General features: G+C 41.6%; 1 protein-coding gene across 2 annotated transcripts; it reads left to right on the forward strand.

The window, feature by feature from the left end:
• Positions 1-665: 665 nt before the first annotated feature.
• Positions 666-16182, forward strand: LOC139344545 (RAC-beta serine/threonine-protein kinase-like). Of its 2 annotated transcripts, none has more exons than XM_070982825.1 (14): positions 666-787; positions 3446-3606; positions 3803-3931; positions 4076-4187; positions 4383-4533; positions 6024-6155; positions 7349-7414; positions 7833-7901; positions 8034-8156; positions 11359-11487; positions 12126-12340; positions 12424-12511; positions 13772-13874; positions 14015-16182. In XM_070982825.1, the coding sequence occupies exons 2-14, from the start codon at positions 3561-3563 to the stop codon at positions 14092-14094; spliced, it is 1443 nt and encodes a 480-aa protein (XP_070838926.1). In that variant the 5' UTR covers positions 666-787; positions 3446-3560; the 3' UTR covers positions 14095-16182. The 2 variants fall into 2 exon arrangements, with proteins under 2 accessions (XP_070838926.1, XP_070838927.1); XM_070982826.1 differs by having other exon boundaries at positions 700-787; positions 3449-3606; positions 14015-16181.
• Positions 16183-27614: the final 11432 nt, after the last annotated feature.

A 27614-nucleotide genomic window follows, 5' to 3' on the forward strand; every position in this document is an offset into this window, starting at 1 on the left:
TGCATTAAAATCTCCACACCATATTTCCATTTTATATACCGTCCCTGCCATTTCTTTGAAAATATCAATAATACAAATTCAATATCTTATCAACATTTCCGCCTTTAATCAGCAGCTGTGTTTCTTCCTTTATTTTTCTAAATGTGATGAGCGTGGAGCGAGTGCAAAAGCTAACTATGTCAGAATCATGGTTTTGAAATATCTTGTTTCATTGAACCAACATGTGTTGATTTCATTCATCAGAATTTTCTTTGAGTCATGCCCAACAAACATGAACTAATCATTAAATAAACATAAACACAATCAATTGATTTAATACAAATGTATTTCTTTGATTCTTTTAGTGCAAGAAGTTACACAAATTAATCTGTCCTATGTTAGAGAGCTATAGGTTGTACAATTTGATACCAGTCCCAAACTGTATATAGCTCTTTATGCATGTTTCCTGAATGAAATTTTACCATAAAGCAAAGTTTAAAAAGGGTTACACCTTCAGTTGTGGTTCATTATACCGATTAAAAGAAATGTGCCTCATCCTACACCTATAGGTTCAACTGAAAGATAATCATGGCCTACAGCATGTAGTATGTCTGCACAGCGATCACATTTTGAGATGAATTTGTGCCGTCTTGCCTGTAGGTGGAGATATGTGTCCAGAAATCAGAGACCAACTTCTCATGAAGAAGAAGAAAGGCCATGGTGTTTTCCTGGTTGGATGGCCTGCGCTGGATCTAGCCTGTCAAAACTGCATTGAAACGAGAGCAACGTGGGATAAAGTCACAAAAATGTGCGTTAAGTCTTGTTGTTATATCATGTAATGTAAAAGGAATCGGGTTATGAGAGAAGTGGAGGGATCAATAACTCATAGCTAACAAGAATATTTATTTAATTACCTCGCTATTAGCAAGGCTAACATACACCAGTAACCTACAAGAAGGCATATGATCGGTAACGTAACACAGTGTTTACTAATAATAAACAGACATTTACAACTTATGGTAGTCAAGCAATTGTTAGTAACATTACTACAGTGGTAAACTCACTAAAAGTAGCGTATGAAAACCGTAGTGTATGTCAGCGTCTGAAAAACACGAAGTTGGCGTTATATGTGACACTGAACTTTGACGTTAATTAGTAAAGTTAACTTTACTCCCCACTGAAAGTTAACTTTAGATGACACGTATGTTAGCTAAGTCGCTTGAAGTTCAGAAATCTTGTGTGTTGGCTTGCGTGCTCAGAAGATATAGATTCAGTGTCAGGTATTGGTTGGGTTATTTGGCTACTAACTAGGTTTACGTTAACGTTACCTAACTTAATCTCCCGTCAAAGGTTCGTTGAAAGTTAATTAACTTGCCACTGTTAATTGCGAACGTTCAGTGCTAGCCCAGGTAACAGCCAATAACAACAATATCAACGATAACAACAACAACAAGATTAGCTATAACTACTTTAATACTGTGATTTGATTCGGAAGTTCGAAAATTGAACTAGCTTTGCTAATGCATAAAATTTTCCTCTGTGTAACTTAGTTAATTGATTTCAGGCATATGTTTTGTAGTAAATGTTAATTTCACGTTTAGCTTTACCTTTGACTTATTCCCATAAGTTTCCCTTTTCTGTTCGATGGCCAGATCACAAGCGAAGCTCGTGGTAAAAGTAGAACTTGCGTGTCTATAATGTTGTACACTATTTGCAGAGGTGCTTTAACTTTTTTTCTGTAACGTTTCGCTCGTTTCTGCATATAGTTCATATATCAAATGGCTTTTGACATCAATAATAACTCGAAATCCAGTCGGACTCCGGCTGTTTGCCATTGGTGTCAGGCAGCAGGAATATGAGCCGATGCTGAATTTTGAGTTGCTAACTGCTTTATAATGTGTTTAACGTAAACCAGCAATACCGAAACGAAATGTGACCCATGGCTATTCAGAAGTGAGTTGTTTTTCACACGCATCACTAAACTTTGCAAACAAGCGTCACCAGGTTTGTTTATTAATGGTTTATGAGCAGAGTTGGGTCACGTGTTTCGTCCGTACGAGTGAACATCAAACAGCTTAATTTCTGACTCTTTTGTTAACACTAGTCGTCACGATTAGACAACATGCACCATAACTGAAATTGTGAAGTTTTAATACTTACAAAGAAAAAAAAGAAGAAAGAAAATGGCCGCAATGCGACAATCCAATAATCATTATGATTATTAAGTCAAACAGTAATGACAAATACTATCTGGTGTCCACATCTTGAATATGCAGATTTACTTCTTATAGGTGTGTTTCTATTTTATTTTCAGTTCAGACATTTGAAGATGTCACCATGTGCTATCAGAACTAGTGATTTTTCAATATATTTTGACATTTCATAGATTAGTAAACGATTGATTGATCATTCAAAAACTGTCACATAGTAACTGATAATGAAAACTAGACTTAGCTGCAGTCTTATGTGCTGTTTTAATAGCATTATATCATACGGCTTGCCTGTGTGACTTCACTTCACAGAGGGGCTGTGCAGCTCTGAAAGCCTTTAAGAGTACAACCCTGATTCCAAAAAACTTGGGTCAGCAACACATTTCAAATAAGTTGCAAAATGGACAACTAAAGACTGAGTGTAAGAACAAGTTGGCTTCTTTATCACACTTTGCAAGGAATTTAGGGATTTCTCAATTTACAACCTATAATATCATTAAATGTTTCAAAGAATCTGGAGAAATGTCTGGACTTAAAGGGCAAGGCCGAACATTTCAAATTGATTTTGGAAATCTTGGACTTTGTGTTCTCTAAAGAGGAAAATGACCCCCCAGATTGTTACCAGGGCAAAGATCAAAAGCCAGAATCTGTGTGTGAGGGTGTGTGAGTGCCCATGGCATGGGTAAGTAGCATTTCTGTGAAGGCACCATCAATACGTCCATGTTTTGGAGCAACATATGCTGCCACCCAACAGAGACATTCCTGCTTATTCAAGACAATTCCAAAAGACATTCTGCACATGTTCCAAGAGCGTGGCTTGGAAGTAAAAGAGTTCAAGTACTCGACTGGCCTACTTGCTGTCCAGATCAGTCTCCCATTGAAAATGTGTGGCGCATTATGAAGTGCAAAATACAGCAAACCATGGACTATTGAGCAACTGAAGTCTTATGTCAAGCAAGAATGGGAAAGAATTTCACTTTCAGTACTTCAACAATCATTGCCCTCGGTTCCCAAACGCTCACTGAGTGTTGTTAAAAGAAAAGGTGATGCAATGCAGTGGTAAACCGTCCCCTTGTCTTTGTGTTGTATTCATTTGAATGTAGGCAAAAAGCGATTTCAAATCATTGCATTGTGTTTCTTTTACTTTTTAAAGTGAGTTAAATATACTCTAACTACTGGTGACTGTCAGAACTACTCTATTACTCTTGTGAAGCGTTTGAAGATGGTCCAATTTCTGTACTGCCTGTTTCATTCAGCAGGTGCTGTTCACATCTTGATAACAGTGACTGAGACTTGACTGGGCTGAGAGAGCAATCCACTTCCCCTCCCTAACCTCCTGTTCCTCACCCTCTCTGAAACACATCTCTCACCATGAATGAAGTTAATATAGTCAGAGAGGGCTGGCTCCACAAAAGAGGTAAGGCACATCTTGATCAGTAAGGTATTATCATGCTGATTATTCACAATGAAAAAAGGCTTTTCACTACCAGTGTTATAAAAGAAAACCCTTTCGTTCAATTTGATAAACATCTAGAATTATTAACGTAATTAATTATTAGTGATATTCCTATTTATTGAGTATTCTCAAAATTGCATCTGTTTTTCTGATCCAGGTGAATATATTAAAACATGGAGGTCCAGGTATTTCATCTTGAAGAGTGACGGTTCCTTCATCGGTTACAAGGAGAAGCCTGATCTAAATGACCAGACTTTACCACCACTCAACAACTTCTCTGTGGCAGGTCAGTCCTCCTGAAGTCTGAACAATGGCCTTTTCTTCATAGCCGTAGCTTTCTACTTCGTAAATCAGTTGGATCAGTTCTGTCTGCAATGTTTAAATCTTCAGCACCTTCCTGTAACACTGATCTTAATTGTGTTTTTCTCAGAATGTCAGTTAATGAAGACTGAAAGACCTCGACCCAACACATTTGTCATCCGTTGCCTACAGTGGACCACTGTCATTGAACGCACCTTTCATGTGGACAGCAATGAGGAGAGGTGAAAACAGACTAAACTGTTGTATCAAGCAGGTGGTCATTTTCCCACTAGGGTTGTGTCAAACTATGGTAAAAATGTCTGAAGTGATGCCATAAATGGCATTCAGTGTCCGCTGTGTGTCACAGACTCTTCAAAACTTGATGTATTTGTTTGATTGAATTCCTTGCAATTTTATGGGATTTTTTTGCCTCCCAGAGAGGAGTGGATGTGGGCAATCCAGTCTGTGGCAAATAGTCTGAAGATGCGGGAACAGGAGGAGGAGGAACCAATGGATGTGTTTGGCTCACCCAGCGAAAGCAGCCTGGAGGAGATGGAGGTGGCTATATCAAAGAGCTGCTCCAAAGTGGTGAGAGAATGTTACATTTTTTTCCTTGCGAGGGCATTTGAAAATACAAACAAGGAAGCAATATCTTAAGGGCACTAGAGAGAGCACAGTGACATTTTTGCCTCTTTTATATTCTGTTTACATTTGACTTTGAGTGTAGAGTTTCTTTCAGAGTAGTTCTGTAATTCCCTGTCTGCCTCCAGCCCAGAGAAGCTTTTCTCCTACACACACTTTTACATTATGTTAAAAAATGTGTTTTGTTCATGGGAATGTTCAATTTTTCAGCAGTACTTTGCACTGACTGCCTCATGTTCTGTTGCATGCATCATAGAGAAATGTTTAGAGAGCGTTTCTCTCACGTTGGCCACACATTTGCCCTCATGCAAGAACATTCGTCTCCTTCCTGTAAACCTCTTTTACTGCTTTCCTTGAGGTTTGATTGGACAACTGTTCCAACGATCTTGTCCTAAAATGCTTGTTTTAACCTAACAAATGCCACTTACACACAAGGAGACATGCGTTCATGAGGCTCCATCATATATTTTTTAGTGTCAGTAGTAGTATATGGGGGACCCCAAAAAATTGGAAGCTATTATGACCACTGTGTCGTTGCAGCAGAGTAATGTGACAGAAATAAATTTGAAATGGTGTGCCATGACATTAGATGCCAAAAAATCTCTTACCAATGCAAAGTGCCACATGACTAAAATGGACATGGTAAGGGGACGTGATGTCATGGAGATGGATGAGAGAATACATTCCATTACTGGTGATGTTACACCATCTGGTGCAAGGAGTTTTCCTGAACAGCAACCAGCAAAAGACCCTGAGGCGGCTTTGGAGTGAGATCATTTTCTCAAAACTACTGTATCACACTAATACATTCAACACAATATTTGTTTCATATTCAAGCTGTCATGATGGGTTTTTTTTTGTTTTTTTCATCACTTGTGGTCAGCAGAAAAAAGAGTGAACACATCGTTGACATGTCACCTTTTAAGTTGATGTGGCATCTTGTAGCATCTATGCTGACCTGTTTAGGAAAGCTAGAGTCATTCTTGATTTTGAATGAACAGTCGTGCCATCATAACACCTAAACCGAGCCCGTAGCTGCCAGAAGTTCTTTATAGGACACTGATTCGTCCAACCGACTGTTCTCTGGCCACAAGTGTCTAACTTGAAGGCTGCCAAGATGGCGTTTCCAGCTGCCTTGCAGGGTAATGTTGTGAAAACATCTTGAGTGACCCTTATGAGAAAGAAAGAATGTGCAAAGAACTTATTTTTACACATATCAGTTTCATACAAGCATTTCTAAACACATTAAAATCTTTTTCATATTAGTTGTAAAAGAACAGTAAACAGCAGGCACCAAAGTATTTTTGAAGGCTGCAAAGGTATATGATATAATGTAGAACTTGGTAGGAAAAACAAATCTCTGTCTGAAGATTTCTGAGGTAGTTTTTTAGATTTCCACATGAATTCTCACAGCTTGGGCTTTGTGTACATAACAGAACATGAGCGACTTTGAGTACCTGAAGCTGCTTGGGAAGGGGACGTTTGGGAAGGTGATTCTGGTCAAAGAGAGGTCCACTGGAGTACATTATGCCATGAAAATACTGCGTAAAGAGGTCATCATAGCCAAGGTAAGTAAGTGTGTGTGTGTGTGTGTGTGTGTGTGTGTGTGTGTGTGTGCGTGCACGCGCACGCGCGTGTGTGTGTGTGCTTGCGTTCGTGCGCGTGTGCGTGCGTGTGTGTGGTATTCACAGTATTCACTTCGTTTGGCTGCTTTGCTGGCATGAGGAACTTCATGTCATACCTTCATACCATGAATGCTGTGAAGTGTGTGTGAGAAGGAGGAACACTAGAGGGCAGCAGAGCATCAATATAGTAGCGATGGCCTGATTTAAAGCATGGCAATATTATGCCAGACTAGAAATTAATGTTAATACACTTCAGCTTCTCATAAAGTTGATGCAGACTTAGGAGTCACGCAACCAGGTGGATGGTAGATGATTTGTGTAGGCATATCTTCCATAGCCTACATTTCTTGTTAGGCCATAATATTCTCAAATACCTAATCTGTGTTCTGACAAGATTGCTGATAACATGGGTCTGGCTCCCCATTTCCATTTCAGATGGGCTAAAATGTTGCAATATTTGCTTTATGTGTTTTTCCTCTGTTAAGTAATAAGAGGCTCACTTAAAACAAAAGTTGTAAGTTGTCAGATAAATAAAACATATACATTGAAAAGTTACATAGACGCTTGAATAATTTTTAGGACTAAAAATTGAGTCAAACCTTGCAATAAAAGTATCAGATTCATTTCATAGATTGAAAATAGCAGAGATTATGTATAAGCAAACTGGCAATAGAGAAGCTGTTCAAAAGCAGCTTTTTCACTTAAAATGCTGTGTCTTAAGTATTTTAATAAATTGGAAGTTAATTAAAAAGCAGGGTTTTTTATTTGCTTCAATTCCTAATGATATGTTTACTTTCCTGAACTGTAGCCAAGTGGTTAAATCTCCCTCGCCATCAGTTAAGCTTGCCATCTCAGAGGTGTTTTCATGGGTTCCACCTTGCTCACAGATGCCACCTGGTGGTTATCAGTGCACACAACAACTCCTGTGTGGAAGAATTGAAATGAAAATTGTGCCACCTGCTGGTACTGCAGTAGTGATGCCTCGTGGGGCCATTGCTGATTCTAGAGCAGAGTTGCAGAATAAAATATGCAGCTACTGTATATATGAGCCACAGAGATCATGCCCCTGTAAGTAAAGCTTTACATTTTGTTTTATGTGTTTTCAATGTGTCTGACAATAATGTGTTTGTTGACAGGACGAGGTGGCCCACACAGTTACAGAGAGCAGAGTGTTACAAAACACACGGCATCCCTTCCTCACGGTGAGAACACTTCCGTACAAATAACCCTCTTGATAGTAGAGCTCTGTAGGAGCTCTGCTAGTATGTGCAGCGCTGTCTCAGATAGAGCAGCCAGTGCTCACTTAACAGTTTACTTTTTTATGAGCCAAATGGTCCTCAGGTCAGTCTGAAAGCTCTCAGTGCTGTGCCCTGGTTGGATGATTTCACCAACACCAACACTTGGCTCACCAAGTGTTTTGCTTGCACACAATGTCTTTTAGCCACACTGGCAGCATAGCGTAGCTGTAGTGAGGGCAGTGTCAGTTGGCGCACCACTTTAGTTCAGACTGAAAAACTACTGGATTGATTGCTATGAAATGTGACATTCACTTCTCCCTTGGGAAGAAATGTAATAATTTAATTGATCCTCTGACTTTTCATGATTCATTTTCTCCTCCAGACGCTGAAATATGCCTTCCAAACCAATGATCGACTCTGTTTTGTTATGGAATACGCCAATGGAGGCGAGGTGAGACCTAACATATATAGGTTACAGCCACATGGGGATACACTAATGTCATTTGGTGCCAACAGCCTGCTGTGCACACTTAAACAGACCACTAACAGGTGTTTGCTCTCCATCTACTTTCACCTCTTTCAGCTCTTTTTCCACCTGTCACGGGAACGAGTGTTCACAGAAGACCGGGCACGCTTCTACGGTGCTGAGATTGTATCAGCGCTCGAGTACCTCCATTCACGTGACGTTGTTTATCGTGATCTGAAGGTAAATTCAGATATATCTGTCAGTTCTCAATCATATAGTATCTGTACAGGGTTTATATCTTGTCTTCAGAGAAATTATTTGATGAGTTCTTTTAGATTTTACCAGGACATGTTCATCAGTTTAATAAAGACGGCAACATCCTAGTTGAATAGAATTGAAGCCCCTGTAGTTCAGAAATGACAGAAACATTTTCACTTCTGGCTTCTAGTGGAATCAGCATGTGCTGCTGAAGGGAAGTGCTCCATTGTGACGTCAGTTGCAGGTTGTATGGCCAGATTTCAGAATCAGAATCAGCTTTATTGGCCAAGTATGTGTACATGTACAAGGAATTTGACTTAGGTTTTTTTTTTTTATTGCTCTCAAAGTACTATCACAGGAATAGACGTACAGCTAAGAAGATGAGAAAATAATCCTTTATCAACCCCACAGGAGGAAAGGGGATAGTGTAATAGTAAGAAACATCAGTTAAGAAAAAAGCAAGACATGATGAATAAGTAAAACAGACAGACCACTCCATAGAACATGGTTGGGGCCACCACAGAGCCAAAAAAAATGTCCTCAAGAGTGCCCCCTACATTCCAGAAGACCTGGGTGTCCTCAGCAGATAATCTGTCCTGGCCATTCTCATAAAGTGCACTCATATTGTCAGCTCTGTCCAGTTTATTGTTCAGGGGGAACACCCAGGTACTTGTAGGATTCCACCATCTCCGTGAGTGATAAAGAGATCTTCAGGCAGTCAGGCATCATACCTTACCTGTCCCCTGACGTCATAGCTATTATGATCATTAAGGGCTTTTTAATAGATGACCTTGTCCCTGGCAACAATCATCTGCCTGCCTTTCTGTCTAAAAGAAACCTAATTTCAATGTGTGACGTTCCTGACACCCAGTCCATTGCTCTTTTAAAGGTCCATGTAGAGAAATTTAATGTTTTTGACATTTACTGTGAACTAAATGTATTTGATTTTATACTGTTGGTCAGACAAACCTTTAAAGTATGTCCCTTTGGCATTAAGCAACTTGTGATGGACATTTTCCGTTCTTTTTTTAATAGGAATATAAAAATAATATTGATTATAAATTATATTGAAAAGAATCTGCAGTGGCAGCCCTAACCACACACCTTAAAGGTTGTTCTCTATCCTTTATGTTATATCATAACATAACCCTGTTAACCAACTCACCTGCTAAATCCTACAGGTACAGTTTACCGCTTCACAGGAGTATGAACTATTGTCTGTGTTGTGAGTTTGTTATGAATTACTAACTTATTTTGACAAGGTCAAATAAAGCCATTTTAGCATAACCTGCATGTGTCTGCTTTGGTAAATTTAATTGTACTGACTTTGTTTAAAAGTTACTGAAAATGAAAATTCCATTTCTCTTGATCATCTTTTTAGTCCATTAAAAATATGAACATTGCTTTATTAATTTCCATCTCTTTACTCCAGAGCTCAGGAAATACCAGACATAACTCTCAACATTAGAGAAAAAAAGAGGTCTGTTCTCTTTTATCACTGGGATTGTGTCACTGTCTCTACACACGTTCAATCAGTGTATTTGTTGACCTAACTTAATAAGTACAACTTGAAACCTTTCTTCCATTGGCTGGTAGGTGCAAGTGAAAGTGTGTCTACAGTTGTGTGCATGTTGTCGATATTTATCCATGGTAAACTTGCAGGCATTACAATAGATACGTCCTTGTTGATAACACAGGCTCAGCAACAAACCAGGAAACTCATATGACTATAGTTATGCACGGAGGCAATAGAGATGTGTCTTACATCTTTCAGCGTAGGTCCTCCCCAGAAGATTCAAAACTCAACAACAAGCAAAACTTTTGCATTTACAAGTAAAACTTTTGGATTCGCAAGTGAAAGTTTTGGGTTTGTGAACAAAAGACTCTGTTTTGCATGAACACATCTTTATCTCAAAATGATTTTACCTGCAATATTTTTTCTTTGATTGCAGTGTGGAAAGTTTTGCTCTCAAACCTAAACTGTTTGACTGCATAATAAAGACAGAAAATGAACTCCAGATCATTTGTTTTATGCAGTGTCCCAGCTTTTTCAACTTTAATATGGTGTAGCAATGGCCTAGAGTGTTATTATTGCTGGTGGGATGTCCTGTCTGTATTTTGGTAGAACCTCTGAAATGGAGACTTCTGGAAGTCACCTTGTTTTAGTTTGAACACTCTGGTATTGTCCTGTAGTATGGATGCATGGCTATAGAGACGACTGGAAACAGTCACACACCCAAGTTCTCTTTCTGATTGGGTCTTATTGTCATGACGTGTCTTTCTCTTATTCATCAGGCCCTTATCACATGACCCATTTCCATAAGAAATCAAATGGCATGTCTATGCGTCATGACTACTAACAGTCAATTTAACATGGATAACAATTACAGTCATTTCTGAACTTGTTGTCTATGCTAGCAGCTGTTGTGCAGTTAAATTCTGCATTTTATTATGCTTCTACTGCCTATATGTGCCCAGTCTATGTAGATGGTAATGTGATATGCATTTTCAGATGCCTTATTCTGGACAGAGATTATTTCTGCTTGGCAACTAAAATGTTCACCTGAATGGAGATTTTGCTTGTTTGGAGTTTTTGCTTTGAAACTGTTTTAAAATGAAAATGTATTGCTGTGGATGAAGCCAAGGTCCTCAGAAACAATGAGCAGCGAGTGTGAGTGTTTATGCTCCATGTTACTGGTCAGCGAGCTGTTGTAATGCCACACTAACACCAAGCCAGGTTACGGTAAAGCCCAAGGAGTTCTTGAAAAACTCTTTCGTTTTGTTTACCCACTCCACAGCAGTGTTAGCCAACCACAAAGAAAAATATTTCTCTTTTTTGTCATTTGGTGCAATTGGTGATTCGTACCATAGAATCGTGGGTCTTAGGAGAGTGGTTAACTTTTTAGGATTAAATTGAGTCTGTCTTAAACTAACTTACATTAGACTAATCTGAGAGCAACTTTAAGACTAGCCTAACACTACAGACCAGTCAATAGTTTAACTAAGTAACAGAAACAAATCTCAGCACGTACTCAATGAATTCTTGACGGCTGAGTATTGATCACCCGATGAAATTATTCATTATGTTTGAAAACCTAATGAATTCCAAGCACCCAATCTGTAGTTTTGTCCATGATGATTAGACTCATATCTAATGTGAATCTTATTTTACTCTTTCTCTCAGCTGGAGAATCTGATGCTGGACAAAGATGGCCACATCAAAATCACTGATTTTGGTCTTTGTAAAGAAGGCATTACCCCTGACGCTACCATGAAAACCTTCTGTGGAACTCCTGAATATCTGGCACCTGAGGTAAGGCACTGAAACTGACCAGGTGGCACATATTGAATAGTGTGTGGTCTGTACACAAGCAGTCACACCCTGACACACACACACACACAGACATAAAGACACACCCGGGTTGACAGCGCTCCAGTACACCAAGTCCGAAAACCGAGATGGAAAGCAAGGACGACAATGCATCATTTTTCATTTTGTGCATACAAACACTGTTGTGACGTCCAGAGTAGACGTTAGACAGTAATCTGTGTATGACTGATTTAATGGGACGCAAATAAGGTAGAAGTGCTAATAAACATTTTATTACTTTAGCTTTTGCTTGTTGATATGCAGAGCAGCCATCTTTGATTGGTGCCAGGATTGGTGAGGTTCTTCTGACTTTCTGAGTCAGAAAGCCAACTTCAGGCAGCGATCCATGTGGAATTTCCCACTGGGATACTGGAAATTCAGACTTTGCAGATCAAATGGAACCCACCATTAAACATGATGATGCGGAATTGATTTTACTCACACAAAGTGATCGTCCAAAATTCGGCAGAGAAGTACAGATTTAGGCCAGTGAGGTGTGCAGTGAAGTGGTGTGTAATATAAACGTTTGTTCTTACTGACATTGCTGACAAATCTTAATCAGGCAAATATCTGTTCCTCAGGTCTTAGAAGATAATGACTACGGCCGGGCAGTGGACTGGTGGGGTCTGGGTGTAGTCATGTACGAGATGATGTGTGGCCGTCTGCCTTTCTACAACCAGGACCATGAGCGTTTGTTTGAGCTCATCCTCATGGAGGAGATCCGCTTCCCCAGGAACTTGTCACCTGAGGCCAAGTCCTTGTTGGCTGGCCTGCTAAAGAAGGACCCCAAACAGAGGTATTTAACCATACTGGTCCTGTGTGCGTATTCCTTTTTGAAATGTCTACTGAATTCTCACATTGGCTTATTTGAACTGACAGGTTAGGTGGTGGTCCCAATGATGCCAAAGAAGTAATGAGTCACAAGTTTTTCACCACCATCAACTGGCAGGATGTGGTACAGAAGAAGGTAAGACATCATGAAGCTGCAGGAAGTGAAAGTGAAGTTGGCTTTTTAGTCACAGAAATGTTTCTTCAGCCCTCATATCTGAAATGTCAGAAACTTAAATCCGACTTTATTAATTATCAGCTCACGCCCTCAGTTGAACGGAGATAAAGTGCTTATATCTTTAAAGATCCTCTCAGGGTTGTGAATTGGGCTGCTGGAAAGTGTAAGGGACTGAAAAAACAATAGATTAAATTCATCTCTGGAGTTAGAATTAAAAGAAAGCATTCTTTTCTCCCATCATTTATATAAGTTTGCCATGTGTCAGATATGTTTGTTTTCTGAGTTGAGTCTGAATTTTCTTTTGTTTTGTTTTGTTTTGTTTTTTTTAATTCTTACACTGACTGAGTAGTGAGTCTGTGGTTATTGATCCTTTGTGTCAACTGATGGTGGCTATATTTAATGCTTTAGTAAAACCTAAACAAAGTACTCTATGTGCTTGATTGAAGCCAGCAGACTGATTGCTAGGACAGTGGAACGTGAAGAAAAAGGCTTTGGTTCATTTTATTTTCTGTCGGGTTTGAATGAATAGTTTTACAATGATAATTTCTTTAGAGTCCGGTGGCTTTGGTGAGAGTGATATACCGGCTGTTTCTAGTTAATGGAAAAGGAGCTTATTCTTTAACGAAAGGTCCATCTCTGTAGGGATCTTTTCTATAATGTCATCAGACACTTAGATTAACAATCTGAGCCTGTTGGTGGCAAAAACAAACACTTTTAGTGGACATATATTGGCACAAATGACCACAGGGATTGCATTGCAGCCCATTTAGCAGCTGCTGGCTGCAATGCACTAGTTCAATGACTTAACCAATCTACAAAAATTGCCATGTTTATGTTGAAATATATATACTTAAACAAGTAGCATGTCTCTCTGCATTGGTTTGTCCTGTTATGGACATAATGCACAAAAATATATTTTTTTAGAAGGAATAATCGAATGTCATTTTTGGCAACTCTTACAGCCCTAATTGAGTGTAGCCATGTTTAGTTAGATTGATGTTGAGAAAAATTAAATGTTCTCAAGAAGATATCTCAGTGTTAGTGAGGGATGAATATGGCCCAGACCTGCCCTCTGTGGGTATGTTTTGGTATTTCAGGTATGCACATGCAGTATGTGACCAATGCCTGTCACACCCTTGTCTACATATTGTCACTTAATAAATCCAGGATGTAACCAAACCGAATGGCTAGTTAACCAATCTTCTCCCCTTCCTGCATCAGCTCACCCCACTCTTCAGACCACAAGTGACATCGGAGACAGATACCCGGTACTTTGATGAGGAGTTCACAGCGCAGACCATCACACTCACTCCTCCAGACAAGTGTAAGTATCCCCAGACCTGGTAGATCTTTCAACGGCGACACTGTCAGTGCACTTGGCATGACTTGATCCACCACTGTCCATGATTATGGTCTGGTTTCTTGGCTGGAATGTGACAAGTGATTTCTGCTGTCTTCTTACAGATAACAGTCTGGACTGTGAGGACCCCAGCCAGCAAGCACATTTCCCCCAGTTCTCCTACTCTGCTAGCATAAGAGAGTGACAGCACTTCTGCCACACACACAAAAACACACAAAAACACGAGGCATGAACACCATGGCCACATCCCTTACAGCTATAAAATGACCAGAACCTTCATCTTTGATGAGGTTTTGGTCCCATCAGGATCCAAGTGTCTCAGCTGGTGGCCATGTTATTCTATAGAAACCCTGTTCATTCACACTACAGGCAATGCTTGGCAACACTGGCTGTACTGTATCAGACTGGACTGCAGTACCTCACATAGTCATCAGCACAACTCAACAACAAAATCAGGACTGTATAGTGCCCTCGGATGGCCTATAAACAACTACTGCTGCTTTTTCAGACTGTAAACCACCAACTATTTTTAACATCCTCTTTTTTATGGTCTTATGAGAAGCCATACAGTTCCTTCATGATGTTTCCAAGTGCTCTTCTTCAGAACTAGCTGTTACCACTGGTAATACAGGTTTGCATATGAGGGAGGACTATGCGTGGCAGATTGTTGGGTGTTTTTCTGGAAAGTGTGTGTGTGTGTTTCGGGGGGGGTCTTTTTTATGCCATCAGTTAAGTCAGAGTGCATCTGTGAGAGCATGAGGATTTGTGTGGGTCTTAATACAACACTCGCTCAATATGCACCAGGAACAACTATGAATTGATAAAACATGATGATCAAAGTGTCTCTGTGGTGAAAAACTTTGACAAAGTGAAACGCGAGGTGTTGGACAGAGAGTCTGTCCTTTTTAAACTGTATGCAATGAAAACAAATCATCTGTATATTAGTTTGCTCTCATCTCAGAATGTGATCTTTGTTAACAGATCTGTCAAGTGCGACACCACAATTAATGGGAATCGGGAATACCTTAAAGCACAGGGTGTATATGTTATTTTTTAGAACAAGGTTTTTTAATTCTAACACATTTTTGATCATTTCTTGATCAGCCAAATACACACCAGCCACATTATTTAATAGGCTTAATAAGCACTTAGTGATATAAAGCAGACCTAATTTTTCTTAGATGGACGTGTTCATAATGTAGCTGAAAGCTTCCTGGATTGGTGTCAATGCTCATTCTTTTTTAACACCTCTTTCTTTTTTAATTAAATGAGAAAGAAATGTAGTAATCCTCAAAGGGTATCAAAAAACTATTGTTTTGGTATGCGTACTGAAACTCGGGTGTAGTATGGGGAATACTGTTGAAAAAAGTACAGCCAGAACTGGCACCAAACAGTCGTTACACTTTCAGAGAACATGTTCATATTTGGAGTGTCTTTCTTTCTTCGTATTCATAACTTATCTTTGTAGCCTTTCTATGAAAGTAGTCTTTTCTTAGATCATAACTCACCATCTTATACTTTACCCTCTGGAGACTTCACAGTTTTGAAGTTGTGGCTGAGGTCACACGTTGTCATGTCTTCCTGGACATTGTGTATGTATTGTGTCATCTCTCTCTGTAAATCTTACACTTTTCCAGGGCTGCTGCTTTTCAGACTTGATTGTGCCACTAGATTCAATTGGACATGTCTTAACTGGAGACCTTAAAAAAAATCATCCAGGGAGCTGTGTACATCATGAACATGGTCTGTTGTGAGATTCTGTGTTTCAGTGCAATGGTGACTTGCAAGGACGTCTCTATTATTTTCAGTTCTTCCCATTTATTATTAATGGCTGCACAACATTAAATGGTAACATGAGTGGTGTACCATTAGGATTTGCAATACTGGGTGTTATACTGTACATTAAAATGCACCCAACATTGTATTGGTGCTACACTGTTGAGTCACTGGTAATAGATAAAGACCTGGTGCAGACAACCTGCTCAACTTCCTGTTGTTCACAGAACCTTCTACCGCATATGCTGTTTTGAAATAATTTCCGTTATTTTTGTTTTTGTCTTGTTTTTCTTCTGGTTTCACTTCTTGACTTTTCCTTCATCCTTCCTGTATCCTGAACCATCTTCGCAGATGGTCTCAAGTTAAAAAAAGTCATAATGGTTGAAAGAAATGTACGTGTTTTCAGTTACATTACTCTATTGAAACAATTCATTTCTATTTGTCTATGAATGTAATTCTGCAAGACATTGATCCAATACACATTTTTAAACCGTCATGTTTGTGTCTTGATTCTTTTCATCGCTCCACTGTTAAGGTTTCTCCACTCAGTCTTAGTAATATAGGTACCAAGCACTTGTTTGTATAAATAATTTCCAAAAAAGTGGAAGGTAAAAAAAACATTAAGACAGGAAATGGTTATATATATAATGGTTCTATTTTATTCTGTTTAACCAGGAATATTCCATTCAAAATCTCTATCGTAAGGGAGTCCTGGTCAAGACAGCAGCATAAAAGCTTCATCTAAAGACCTAAAGCAAACAGCAAGTTTCCTCAGACAATGAATTAGTGTGTTCAGGAACAGGGCATGCACATTCAGTGGTCAAATAGTCCTTGAATGTGTTTGTGTCTGAAAGCACTTGCAAAGACGGTGCAGGTTCAAGGAATGACATACATCATCACACACTGCAATGATGTGTGCTGAAACCTGAACCAAAGACAAACTGAAGTGCACGCACTGAGTCTAACATTTTCAAACGAGAATCATTTGCATGCAGATGTAAAATATTACCAGAATCAACTGCTAGTAAAAACATCACTTGAATTAATTTCTTCCTTGTACCAAAGGAAAAACAGCATTTGTGTCTATAATATATATATATATATAGAGAGAGAGAGAGAGAGACTCCTCCTTGAACCTACACCTTACCGTGGTGGAGGAGTTTGAGTACCCAAATGATCCTAGAGGCTATGTTGTCCGGGGCTTAATGCCCCTGGTAGGGTCTCCCAAGGCAAACAGGTTCTAGGTGACGGGTCAGACTAAGAGTGGTTCAAAAGCCCCTATGACCGAGAATCAAACAAGGAAGCGTTTGTCGCCCGGATTGATGTCACCGGGGCCCCACCCTGGAGCAAGGCCTGGGGTTGGGGCTCGCAGGCAGACCGAAGGAGCGACGTGGGCCCATCCTCGGTAGGCCCACCAACTGCAGGGAGGATCAGAAGGGGCCGGTGCATTGTGTTATGGGTGGCAGTCGTGGGTGGGGGCCCCAACAACCCAAACCCTGGACGACGACTCTGGCTATGGGGACATAGAATGTTACCTCACTGGGGGGAAGAGCCTGAGCTAGTGCGGGAGGTTGAGCAGTAATGGCTAGAGATAGTTGGACTCACCTCCACGCACAGTCTGGGCTCTGGAACCCAACTCCTTGAGAGAGGCTTGACTCTCTTCTACTCTGGAGTTGCCCGCGGTGAGTGGCGGTGAGCTGGTGTGGGCTTGCTTATAGCCCCCCAGCTCAGCCGCCATGTGTTGGAGTTCTCCCCGCTGAACGAGAGGGTTGCTTCCTTCGGGTTGGGGATAGGTCTTTCACTGTTGTTTGGCCTATGGGCCGAACAGCAGTGTAGAGTACCCGGCCTTCTTGGAGTCCCTGGGAGGGGCACTGGAAAGTGCTCCTACCGGGGACTCCATTGTTGTGCTGGGGGAAGCAAAAACTCGGGTCTGGGAGGAGATCGGGGAGACCCTGGAGGAGGACTACCGGTCGGCCTCAAAGAAATTCTGGCAAACCATTCGGCGCCTCAGGACGGGGAAGCAGCTTTTTGTCAACACTGTTTACAGTGGAGGTGGGGAGCTGTTGACCTCGACTGAGGATATTGTCGGGCAGTGGAAGGAATAGTTCGAGGATCTCCTCAATCCCACATGTCTTCTGTAGAGGAAGCAGAGACTGAGGACTCTGAGGCCGATTCATCCATCACCGGGGCAGAAGTCACTGCAAGCTCCTCGGTGGCAAAGCACCAGGGGTGGATGAGATCCGCCCTGAGTACCTCAAGTCTCTGATTGTTGTAGGGCTGTCTTGGTTGACACGCCTCTGCAACATCGCGTGGCAGGCGGGGACGGTGCCTCTGGACTGGCAGACTGGGGTGGTGGTCACTCTTTTTAAAAAGGGGGACCGGAGGGTGTGTTCCAACTATCGGGGGATCACACTCCTCGGCCTCCCTGGGAAAGCCAGGACCTTCAGCTTACACTGGGGGGGTTCGCAGCCGAGTGTGAAGCAGCTGGGATGAGAGTCAGCACCTCCAAGTCCGAGGCCATGGTTCTTGACCGGAAAAACGGTGGCTTGCTCCCTCCAGGTTGGGGGAGAGTTCCTGCCTCAAGTGGAGGAGTTTCAGTATCTTGGAATCCTGTTCACGTTCCTACCCTCACCTATGGTCATGAACTTTGGGTTATGACCGAAAGAACACACGGCTGAAATGAGTTTCCTCCGAAGGGTGGTGGGGCGCTTCCTTAGAGATAGGATGAGGAGCTCTGTCACCCGGGAGGAGCTCAGAGTAGAGTCGCTGCTCCTCCACATCGAGAGGAGTCAGCTGAGGTGGCTCGGGCATCTTTATCGGATGCCCCCTGGACGCCTCCCTAGGGAGGTGTTCCAGGCATGTCCCACTGGGAGGAGGCCCTGGGGAAGACCCAGGACACGCTGGGGTGACTATATCACTCGGCTGGCCTGGGAATGCCTCGGGATGCCCCCGGAAGAGCTAGAGGCAGTGTCCCTGCTCAGACTGCTGCCCCCTGGATGAAGTGGGAGAAGATAGATAGATAGATAGATAGATAGATAGATAGATAGATAGATAGATAGATAGATAGATAGATAGATAGATAGATAGATATCTCTGCAGACTCTCACTTTATCCGGGGGAGATCCATGGCGTAGGGCCTGTCTCAATGATGTCATCGTCCCCTAGCTTTTTCAGCTCATTCTCAACTTTCTGTCTGATGTGAAATGGCACTCTCCTGTGTGGTTGACAGGTAAGCTGAATGTCATTGTTAATGTGGACCTTTACTTGGAAGTCCTTTAACTTGCCGATGCCTTGGAACAGCTCTGGGTAACTGTCCACTAGCTCATCTGCAACTGTTTGGCTGCTGGGGGATGACACACTGTTAATTATTTTGATGAGGCCTAATTCATTGGCTGTGTCATAGCCTACCAGTGTGCAGCCATCACCTTTCATCACGTAGAATGTACTTATAGTCATTTTATTTCCTGCCTCTGTGTTGCATGTGAACGCTCCAACTATGGGCAGCAGTTTGGTGCAGCCGTAGGGGCATATTTTGATGGTTGCAGGGGTGAGCTGTGTGCGTGGTCTCACTGTGCGGAGAGTTGACTCACTGATAACATTTGCTGTAGCTCCCGAATCAATCAGTGCTGATATTGCGATGTTGTTGATTTTTATTGTTGTCTGTGGCTGTGCAGTGCTGTCACTGCTGGTGGCTGCGAACACATATGCATCATGCATCTCCGGTTCCGGTTGCTACTGGTTGTGGTTGCTATCTGTTGCGGTAGGAAAAACTAACCTGGGTAAATCAAGTGAAAACACGGATTAAAACTCTGTTGTGAGTGTTCACTTTGGCTTTCCAACTCAGTGAATCCGTAACTGAACAAAGGTGGAAGCTGGGTGGAGATATTATTAGGGAGGACACGGCAATTGTGTTTTAATAGCTGTGCCCGTGTTAGCAGTTGCCATGGCTCCACTTACCTCGCCGTCTAGCTCCACTCCACTCCACTGGATCTCCACTCTTTACAAAATCCAGGAAGCTGAGAGACACCTGGACACTATCATCTTCGGCCCTGCACAAGTCTCTGCCACCAGTAAGGAGCTTGAGGCCATGGCTCCCTGCTCGGCTGATGCTTCCACTCCTTCCACTCAGGGAGAGGGAAGTCTGGGCGTCCCTGCTCAGACTGCTCCCCCCGCGACTCGGCCCCGCATAAGCAGGAGAAAATGGATGGATAGATGGATGGATTTTAGCAGGCTCCTTTGCGCTGAAAGATTGTGGAAAGCATGTTTTCATTTCCAGACCTCTGTCCCCACTGGGCCAACGCATCGGCCGTTTCAGCAGGATCCTTAGCCTTCACACATGGCTCCAGTCTGCCAGTGCAGCACACAGGATGGTTTTTATTGACAATTTTAACCTCTTTTGGAATCGTTCTTCCTTTTACTGGCGAGATGGTATCCATCCCAGCAGGCTGGGTTCACGTATATTAACGGACAACATATTTTACTCCGTTTTAAATGCTCCGACAGTTTGACTGTGGCCTGCCACCTCCTCAAATGACCAGGTGTGCTCATCACAGGTCATTACCGGTCACCAACCACCGCCCAACCTCTCGCACCACTGTTGTCATCCCAATCAGGTACTGTCTCACCAGCTCCCCCTTGTGCTCAGGTGGTTTCAAGACCAATACGAGTTCCTCCAATCAGTGCTTCTCTGAAGTCCGAATTTGTTCCTTGCCCATCCCTTACTCCTTTAGATTTTAAGAATAGGAGAGGGCTGGGTTTAATTCACTTAAATATTAGGAGCATTACTCAGCATGAGAAGCTGGATCAGCTGAAAATTTTAATAACTCATACAAATCCTGATATTGTGGTTTTATCTGAAACTTGGTTAAGATGCACTGTACGTGATCCTGAGGAGGCCTTGGATGATTATAACCTATTCAGAATAGACAGAAATACCAGAGGAGGAGGTGTGGCCATTTATTCAAGAACTCGTTTTACTTGTACTGTTCTGAAAGCAGTCTCAGTACACAAATCTTTTGAGCTCTTGGCACTGAAAGTGTCTATAGCACAAAATAATTCTATTGTTGTGGTTGGTATATACAGACCACCTACTGCTCCCTCTTCTGCTATTAATGAGATAGCTGACCTTTTGGCAACTTTTAAAGATTCAGAGCTGATTGTACTTGGCAATTTTAACTTAAATTGGTTGAGCTCTGCCTCTGAGCACTTAAAAGAAGTCTGTGACAACATTCAATTCAATTCAATTCAATTCAATTCAATTCAATTCAATTCAATTCAATTTTATTTGTATAGCGCCAAATCACAACAGAAGTTGCCTCAGGACACTCTCCATATAGAGCTGGTACAGACCAAGCTCTTTTATTTACAGAAAACCAACAATTCCCTCATGAGCAAGCACTTGGCGACAGTGGCGAGGAAAAACTTCCTTTTAACAGGCAGAAACCTCGGGCAGAACCAGACTCTGGGTGGGCGGCCATCTGCCTCGACCGGTTGGGTGAGAGAGGGAGAGCAAGAGAGGGAGAGTCAGACAGACAGACAGACAGACAGACAGACAGACAGACAGACAGACAGACAGACAGACAGACAGACAGAAATGCAGTCAGAGAGAGAGAGGGAGAGGGAGAGAGAGAGACAGAGACAGAGACAGAGACAGAGAGACAGACATGCAATCACAGTAACAGTGACAGTGGATGTAATAATAGCAGTAGCAGTTGCAGTGGATGTCAGGCAGGGCCAAGGCAGGAGACGCAGCTGCAATCCACAATCCAGACTCAGCCACTGTGGAACCTGCAAGACAACCAAGCACAGAGACTCCGGGGAAGGAGTTAAGTTAGTAACACGCCGTGGTAGGACATGAAAGCATGCAGATGGAGAGGGACAGAAGGACAGAGGAGCTCGGTGTATCTTTGGAGGTCCCCTGACAGTCTAATCCTATAGCAGCATAACTAGGGGCTGGTCCAGGACAAGCCTGAGCCAGCCCTAACTATAAGCTTTATCAAAAAGGAAAGTTTTAAGCCTACTCTTAAATGTAGAGACAGTGTCTGCCTCCCAGACAAAGACTGGAAGATGGTTCCACAGGAGAGGAGCTTGATAGCTAAATGCTCTGACTCCTGTTCTGCTTTTTGAGACTTTAGGAACCATAAGTAGACCTGCATTCTGGGAACGCAGTGTTCGAGTGGGGCAATAAGGTACTATGAGCTCGATAAGAAGGTGCCTGGCCATTTATGGCTTTGTAAGTAAGGAGGAGAATTTTAAACTCTATTCTAAACTTTACAGGGAGCCAGTGCAGAGTGGCTAGTATTGGAGAAATATGATCTCTCTTCCTGGTTTTTGTCAGAACACGTGCTGCAGCGTTCTGGAGCAACTGGAGAATATTCAGCAACGAATTTGGGCAGCCTGATAGTAAAGAATTGCAATAATCCAGCCTGGAAGTTACGAATGCATGGACTAGTTTTTCTGCATCATTTTGAGACAAAATATGCCTGATTTTTGCGATATTATGTAGGTGGAAAAAAGGCTGTCCTTGAAATTTGTTTAACATGGGAGTGAAAGGACATGTCTTGGGCAAAGATAACTCCCAGATTCTTTACAGTGGTGCTGGAGGCCAGCGCAATGCCATCCATAGCTGCTATGTCATCAGAAAGTGACTTTCTAAGATGTTTAGGGCCTACTATTTGTTTTGTCCGAGTTTAGCATCAGAAAATTGCAGGTCATCCAGGTCTTTATGTCATGAAGACATGCTTGTAGTCTAGTTAACTGACTGGTTTCTTCTGGCTTCATTGATAAATATAACTGGGTATCATCTGCATAGCAATGAAAATTTATTGAGTGCTTCCTGATAATCTTACCTAAAGGAAGCATATATAAGGTGAATAGAATTGGTCCAAGCACAGAACCCTGCGGAACTCCATAGCTGACTTTAGTGAGCACAGAGGAGTCGTCATTAACGCGTACAAACTGAGAGCGATCTGACAAGTAGGATTTAAACCAGCTTAGCGCAGTTCCCTTAATGCCAATGAAGTGTTCCAGTGTCTGCAATAGGATGCCATGGTCAATGGTGTCAAATGCAGCACTAAGATCCAATAAGACTAGTACAGAGACAAATCCTTTATCAGATGCAATTAGAAGGTCATTTGTAACTTTAACCAGTGCTGTCTCTGTGCTATGATGTACTCTAAATCCTGACTGGAAATCCTCAAATAAACTATTATTGTTTAGAAAGTCGCACAGCTGATTGGCAACTGCTTTCTCAAGAGTTTTTGAGAGAAAGGGAAGGTTGGATATCGGTCTATAGTTGGCTAAAACCCCTGGATCAAGAGTAGGCTTTTTCAGTAGCGGTTTTATCACAGCTACTTTAAAGGACTGTGGTACGTAGCCTGTTGATAAAGAGAGATTGATCATGTCTAATACTGAAGAGTCAATTCGAGGTAATACTTCTTTAAACAGCTTAGTTGGGATTGGATCTAAAATACAGGTTGATGATTTTGATGATGAAATTATTGAAATTAGTTGGTGAAGGTCGACAGGAGTAAAACAGTCTAAAACTGCGACAGACTGAGTAACAGTTTCTACGGTTTCTGTGTTTGAAGACAAAACAGTACCTGTTGACGGCAGGAGCTGATGAATTCTGTCTCTAATAGAATTTTATCATTAAAGAAGCTCATGAAGTCATTACTGTTCAGAGCTAAAGGAATACATGGTTCAACAGAATTATGGCTCTCTGTCAGCCTGGCTACAGTGCTGAAGAGAAACCTGGGATTGTTCTTATTTTCCTCTATTAGTGCAGAGTAATAGGCTGCCCTGGCACTGCGGAGGGCTTTCCTGTATGTTTTAAGACTGTCTTGCCAGGCGGACCGGAATTCTTCCAAATTGGTAGAACGCCATTTCCTTTCTATTTTCCGTGAAGTTTGCTTTAATTTGCGGGTTTGAGGAGTATACCATGGAGCTAACCTCCTCTGTTTAATTATCTTCTTTTTTAGGGGAGCAACAGAGTCAAGTGTCATATGCAATGAACCTGTAGCACGATCAACCAGGTAGTCAATCTGGGAGGGACTAACGTTAGCATAGGAATCCTTTGTTGTATTGAAACATAGCATTGAATTAAATACTGATGGGATCATATCCTTAAATTTAGCTACAGCACTATCAGACAGGAGTCTGGTATAAGAATTTTTGCCTACTGGCTGGTAGTCTGGTAATATGAATTCAAAAGTTATTAAATGATGGTCCGATAAAAGAGGATTCTGTGAGGAGACTATTAAGTCTTCGATTTCAATGCCATATGTCAGAACAAGGTCGAGGGTGTGGTTAAAACAGTGAGTCGGTTCATGTACATTCTGATGGAAGCCGACTGAGTCTAATACTGAAATAAACGCAGTGCTAAGGCTATCATTATCAACGTCGACATGTACATTAAAGTCACCTACAATAATTACTTTATCTGCTTTAAGGACTAAGCCTGATAGAAACTCAGAGAACTCAGCTATAAATTCGGAGTAAGGACCAGGAGAGCGGTATACTATAACAAATAAAACTGACTGCACTGTTTTCCATTTTTCATGAGAAAGAGTGAGAACAAGGTGTTATAGAGAACAATGAGTTATAGTCGAGTTTAGGTTTAGGGTTGATCAAAAGGCTTGAGTCAAAAATGGCTGCAACTCCACCTCCTCTGCCGCTGCCTCGAGGAATGTGAGTATTAATATGGTTCGGAGGAGTAGCTTCATTTAGGCTCACATACTCTTCAGGACACAGCCAGGTTTCAGTCAGACAAAATAAATAAGTATTATGGTCTGATATTAACTCATTTACTAGAACAGTTTTAGAGGACAGAGTTCTGATGTTAAGGAGTCCACATTTAATTCTCCTATCTTGTTGTACTATTGCAGAGGTTGTTTTAATTTTAATTAGATTCTTATGTTTAACTCCTCTTCTCGGTACTTTTGGTTTACTTAGTTTACGTGGTCGGGGGGCAGACACAGTCTCTATGGAGTGTTGGGTGGGTAACTGCTCTAATGGAGGCGCAGAGAAGCGTGTAGGACTGCAGCTCTGCCTCCTGGTCTCAACTGTGAGTTGTCAGGGGTTAGGTTCATAAATAAAATCGGTCAGATTTCTAGAGATGAGAGCTGCTCCCTCCAAAGTGGGATGGATACCGTGTCTCCTAATCAGACCAGGTCTTCCCCAGAAAGTCTGCCAATTATCAATGAAGCCCACACTGTTTGCTGAACACCACCTCGACAGCCAGCGATTGAATGATGACATGCGGCTAAACATATCATCACTGGTCACTGGTCATCTCTCATAGTTAATTACTGACCCTACCAGGCCAAACTTAAAGGACCCCTCTAAGTCTTCTCTTCTGGACTTAATTTTAACAAACAGAAAAGAAAAAATTACTGACTCAGGAGTTTTTGAACTTGGCATTAGTGACCACTATCCAGTAGCCTGCATCAGGAATACCAGAATAAGAAAACAATGTCCTCGTATGGTATCCAGAAGAAACTTCAAACATGTTGATGATGTAATGTTCCTGAATGATCTTCTGACAAGTGATATTCATGACACTGCCAAAATGTCAGATGTTGATCTTCTTTTAAACAAATCTTTTATTATAAATGACATAATTTTAGATAATAACCTGGACAGCATTCTCCTTACGGAGACGTGGCTTGGCACTGACGCACCTGTTGTTCTCACCGAGGCTTCCCCACCCAATTTTAACTTTTTATTTTCAACCAGGGGGTGCAAAAGAGGGGGCAGTACTGTTTCAATCACAAATAACCAACATGCACATGAACGAAGTCAATTTTAACAGCTACTCATCATTTGAATACCATGTCTTCGTTTTTAGCAGCCCACCAATCCTCTGTATAACTGTGTACCGACCACCCCAATATTCTACTTCTTTTATTAATGAGTTTTCTGAGCTCTTATCAATTATTCATACCTCTTTTAACAGAATTTTAATATCCGGTGATTTTAATCTACACATGGACTTTCCCTCAGACTTAATGTCCAGAGAATTTTTAAACTTTTACACTGCCTTGATTTTAAGCAACACGTGACGCAGCTGACCCACAGCAAGGGGCGCACCTTGGACCTCGTTATTTCTTATGGTCTGTCGGTTGGTGCACCCTCTGTTGTGGACCTGGCTGTGTCTGACCACTTCTGTGTGTTTTTTGCAATCACCAGTTTTAATCAGCGGGAGGCCCCTGTGAGAACAGTGAGGAAACGCTACCTAACTTCTGAAGTGGCTGCAAATTTTATCCAGATCTTACAGAGCACTCCTGCCGAAATTTTACCAGCACCCTGCGATTTTTATCACCAACAACTTTAACAATAAAATAAAGTCAACACTGGACTCAGTGGCTCCACTTGTAATCAAAACAATCAAAACAAGACCCACACCTCCATGGAGAACTGAGGAAATTAAAAAACTCAAAAGGGAATGCAGGAGTGCTGAAAGGAGATGGAGGAAATCAAAGTTGACAGTTCACTATGAAATACTACGTCAACACCTCAAAATCTTCAATAACACAGTCAAACAAGCAAGAATCTCTCACTTCCAAAACCTAATCCATGACCATAAAAATAATCCCAAATTCTTATTCTCCACAATTGATCTTTTAACAAACAAAAATTTTAAAAGATCCTCCAAGACACCAGATAACGCCTTTTGCAAGGATTTTGCAGACCACTTCAGAAGAAAAATCAATGACATAAGATCCAGTCTTTTATCTCAACAGCTTTTAACACCTGGATCATTGCTTGGACCTGTGGAAACACTGGAGAGTTTTGCCCTGGTTGATGCAAGGACACTGAGTCGAGTTTTCTCCCAGGTAAAGCCCACAACCTGCCTTTTAGACCCAATTCCCTCACCGTTTTTTAAAACACTCTGTGGATTCTTTGAGGAACAGCTGCTGTATTTGGTCAATTGCTCTCTCCAGACGGGTGTCTTCCCCACCTCCTTTAAAACGGCGGTGGTGAAGCCCCTTCTGAAGAAGAGTGATTTAGACCCCAATGTTTTAAATAACTACCGGCCTGTATCCAACCTACCATTTTTAAGTAAAATTTTAGAAAAACTTGTTTTTCATCAAGTAAATGAATTTTTACACTCGAAACATCTTTTAGAGACTCATCAGTCTGGTTTTAGGATGAACCACAGTACAGAGACAGCACTTTTAAAGATTTTAAATGACATCAGGTGTAATTTAGATAATCATAAACTCACAGTCTTGGTTCTACTGGATCTAACCACCGCCTTCGATACAGTAGACCATCACATTTTATTAAATAGACTGAGGAACCTGGTCGGCCTCTCTGGTACTTTTAACTGGTTCACGTCCTACCTCACTGATCGAAGTTTCTTTGTAAGTATGGATACATGTTCCTCAGGAACCCATAAGATAAAGTGTGGGGTTCCCCGAGGTTCAATTTTAGGTCCAACTCTTCTTAATCTTTACATGCTGCCCCTTGGGGACGTCATCAAGAGGCACGGCATCAACTTCCATAGTTATGCTGATGATACGCAACTGTACATCGCCGTGTCTCCTGATGACACAGGGCCAATTGATGCCCTTTTTAACTGTATTTTAGACATCAAGTCATGGATGGCAGCAAACTTCCTACAGCTCAACCAGGACAAAACAGAGGTTTTAGTCATTGGTCCTGAAGGCCAGAGAGAGAAACTTTTACCAAAGTTACAGGATTTTAAACCCTCAAAATCAGTAAAAAATCTGGGCGTGATTTTTGACTCTGAGCTCACTTTTATTCCACACATCAAAAACATAACAAAGATAGGTTTTTACCATCTCAAGAATATAGCCAGAGTCCGCCCGTTCCTCTCTCAGGCCAGTACGGAGGTGCTGATGCATGCTTTTATCTCTTGTCATTTAGATTACTGTAATGCCCTGCTCTCTGGTCTTCCCAAAA

The sequence above is a fragment of the Chaetodon trifascialis genome, chromosome 16 (genome assembly GCF_039877785.1).
Source record: "Chaetodon trifascialis isolate fChaTrf1 chromosome 16, fChaTrf1.hap1, whole genome shotgun sequence".
Lineage (NCBI taxonomy): Eukaryota > Metazoa > Chordata > Actinopteri > Chaetodontiformes > Chaetodontidae > Chaetodon > Chaetodon trifascialis.

Coding starts and splice junctions, on each gene's coding strand:
- LOC139344545 (XM_070982825.1), top strand. CDS start 3,561: ATGAATGAAGTTAATATAGTCAGAGAGGGCTGGCTCCACAAAAGAG. Junction 3,607..3,802: donor GGGCTGGCTCCACAAAAGAG/GTAAGGCACATC, acceptor TTTCTGATCCAG/GTGAATATATTAAAACATGG. Junction 12,341..12,423: donor AAGAAGGACCCCAAACAGAG/GTATTTAACCAT, acceptor TTGAACTGACAG/GTTAGGTGGTGGTCCCAATG.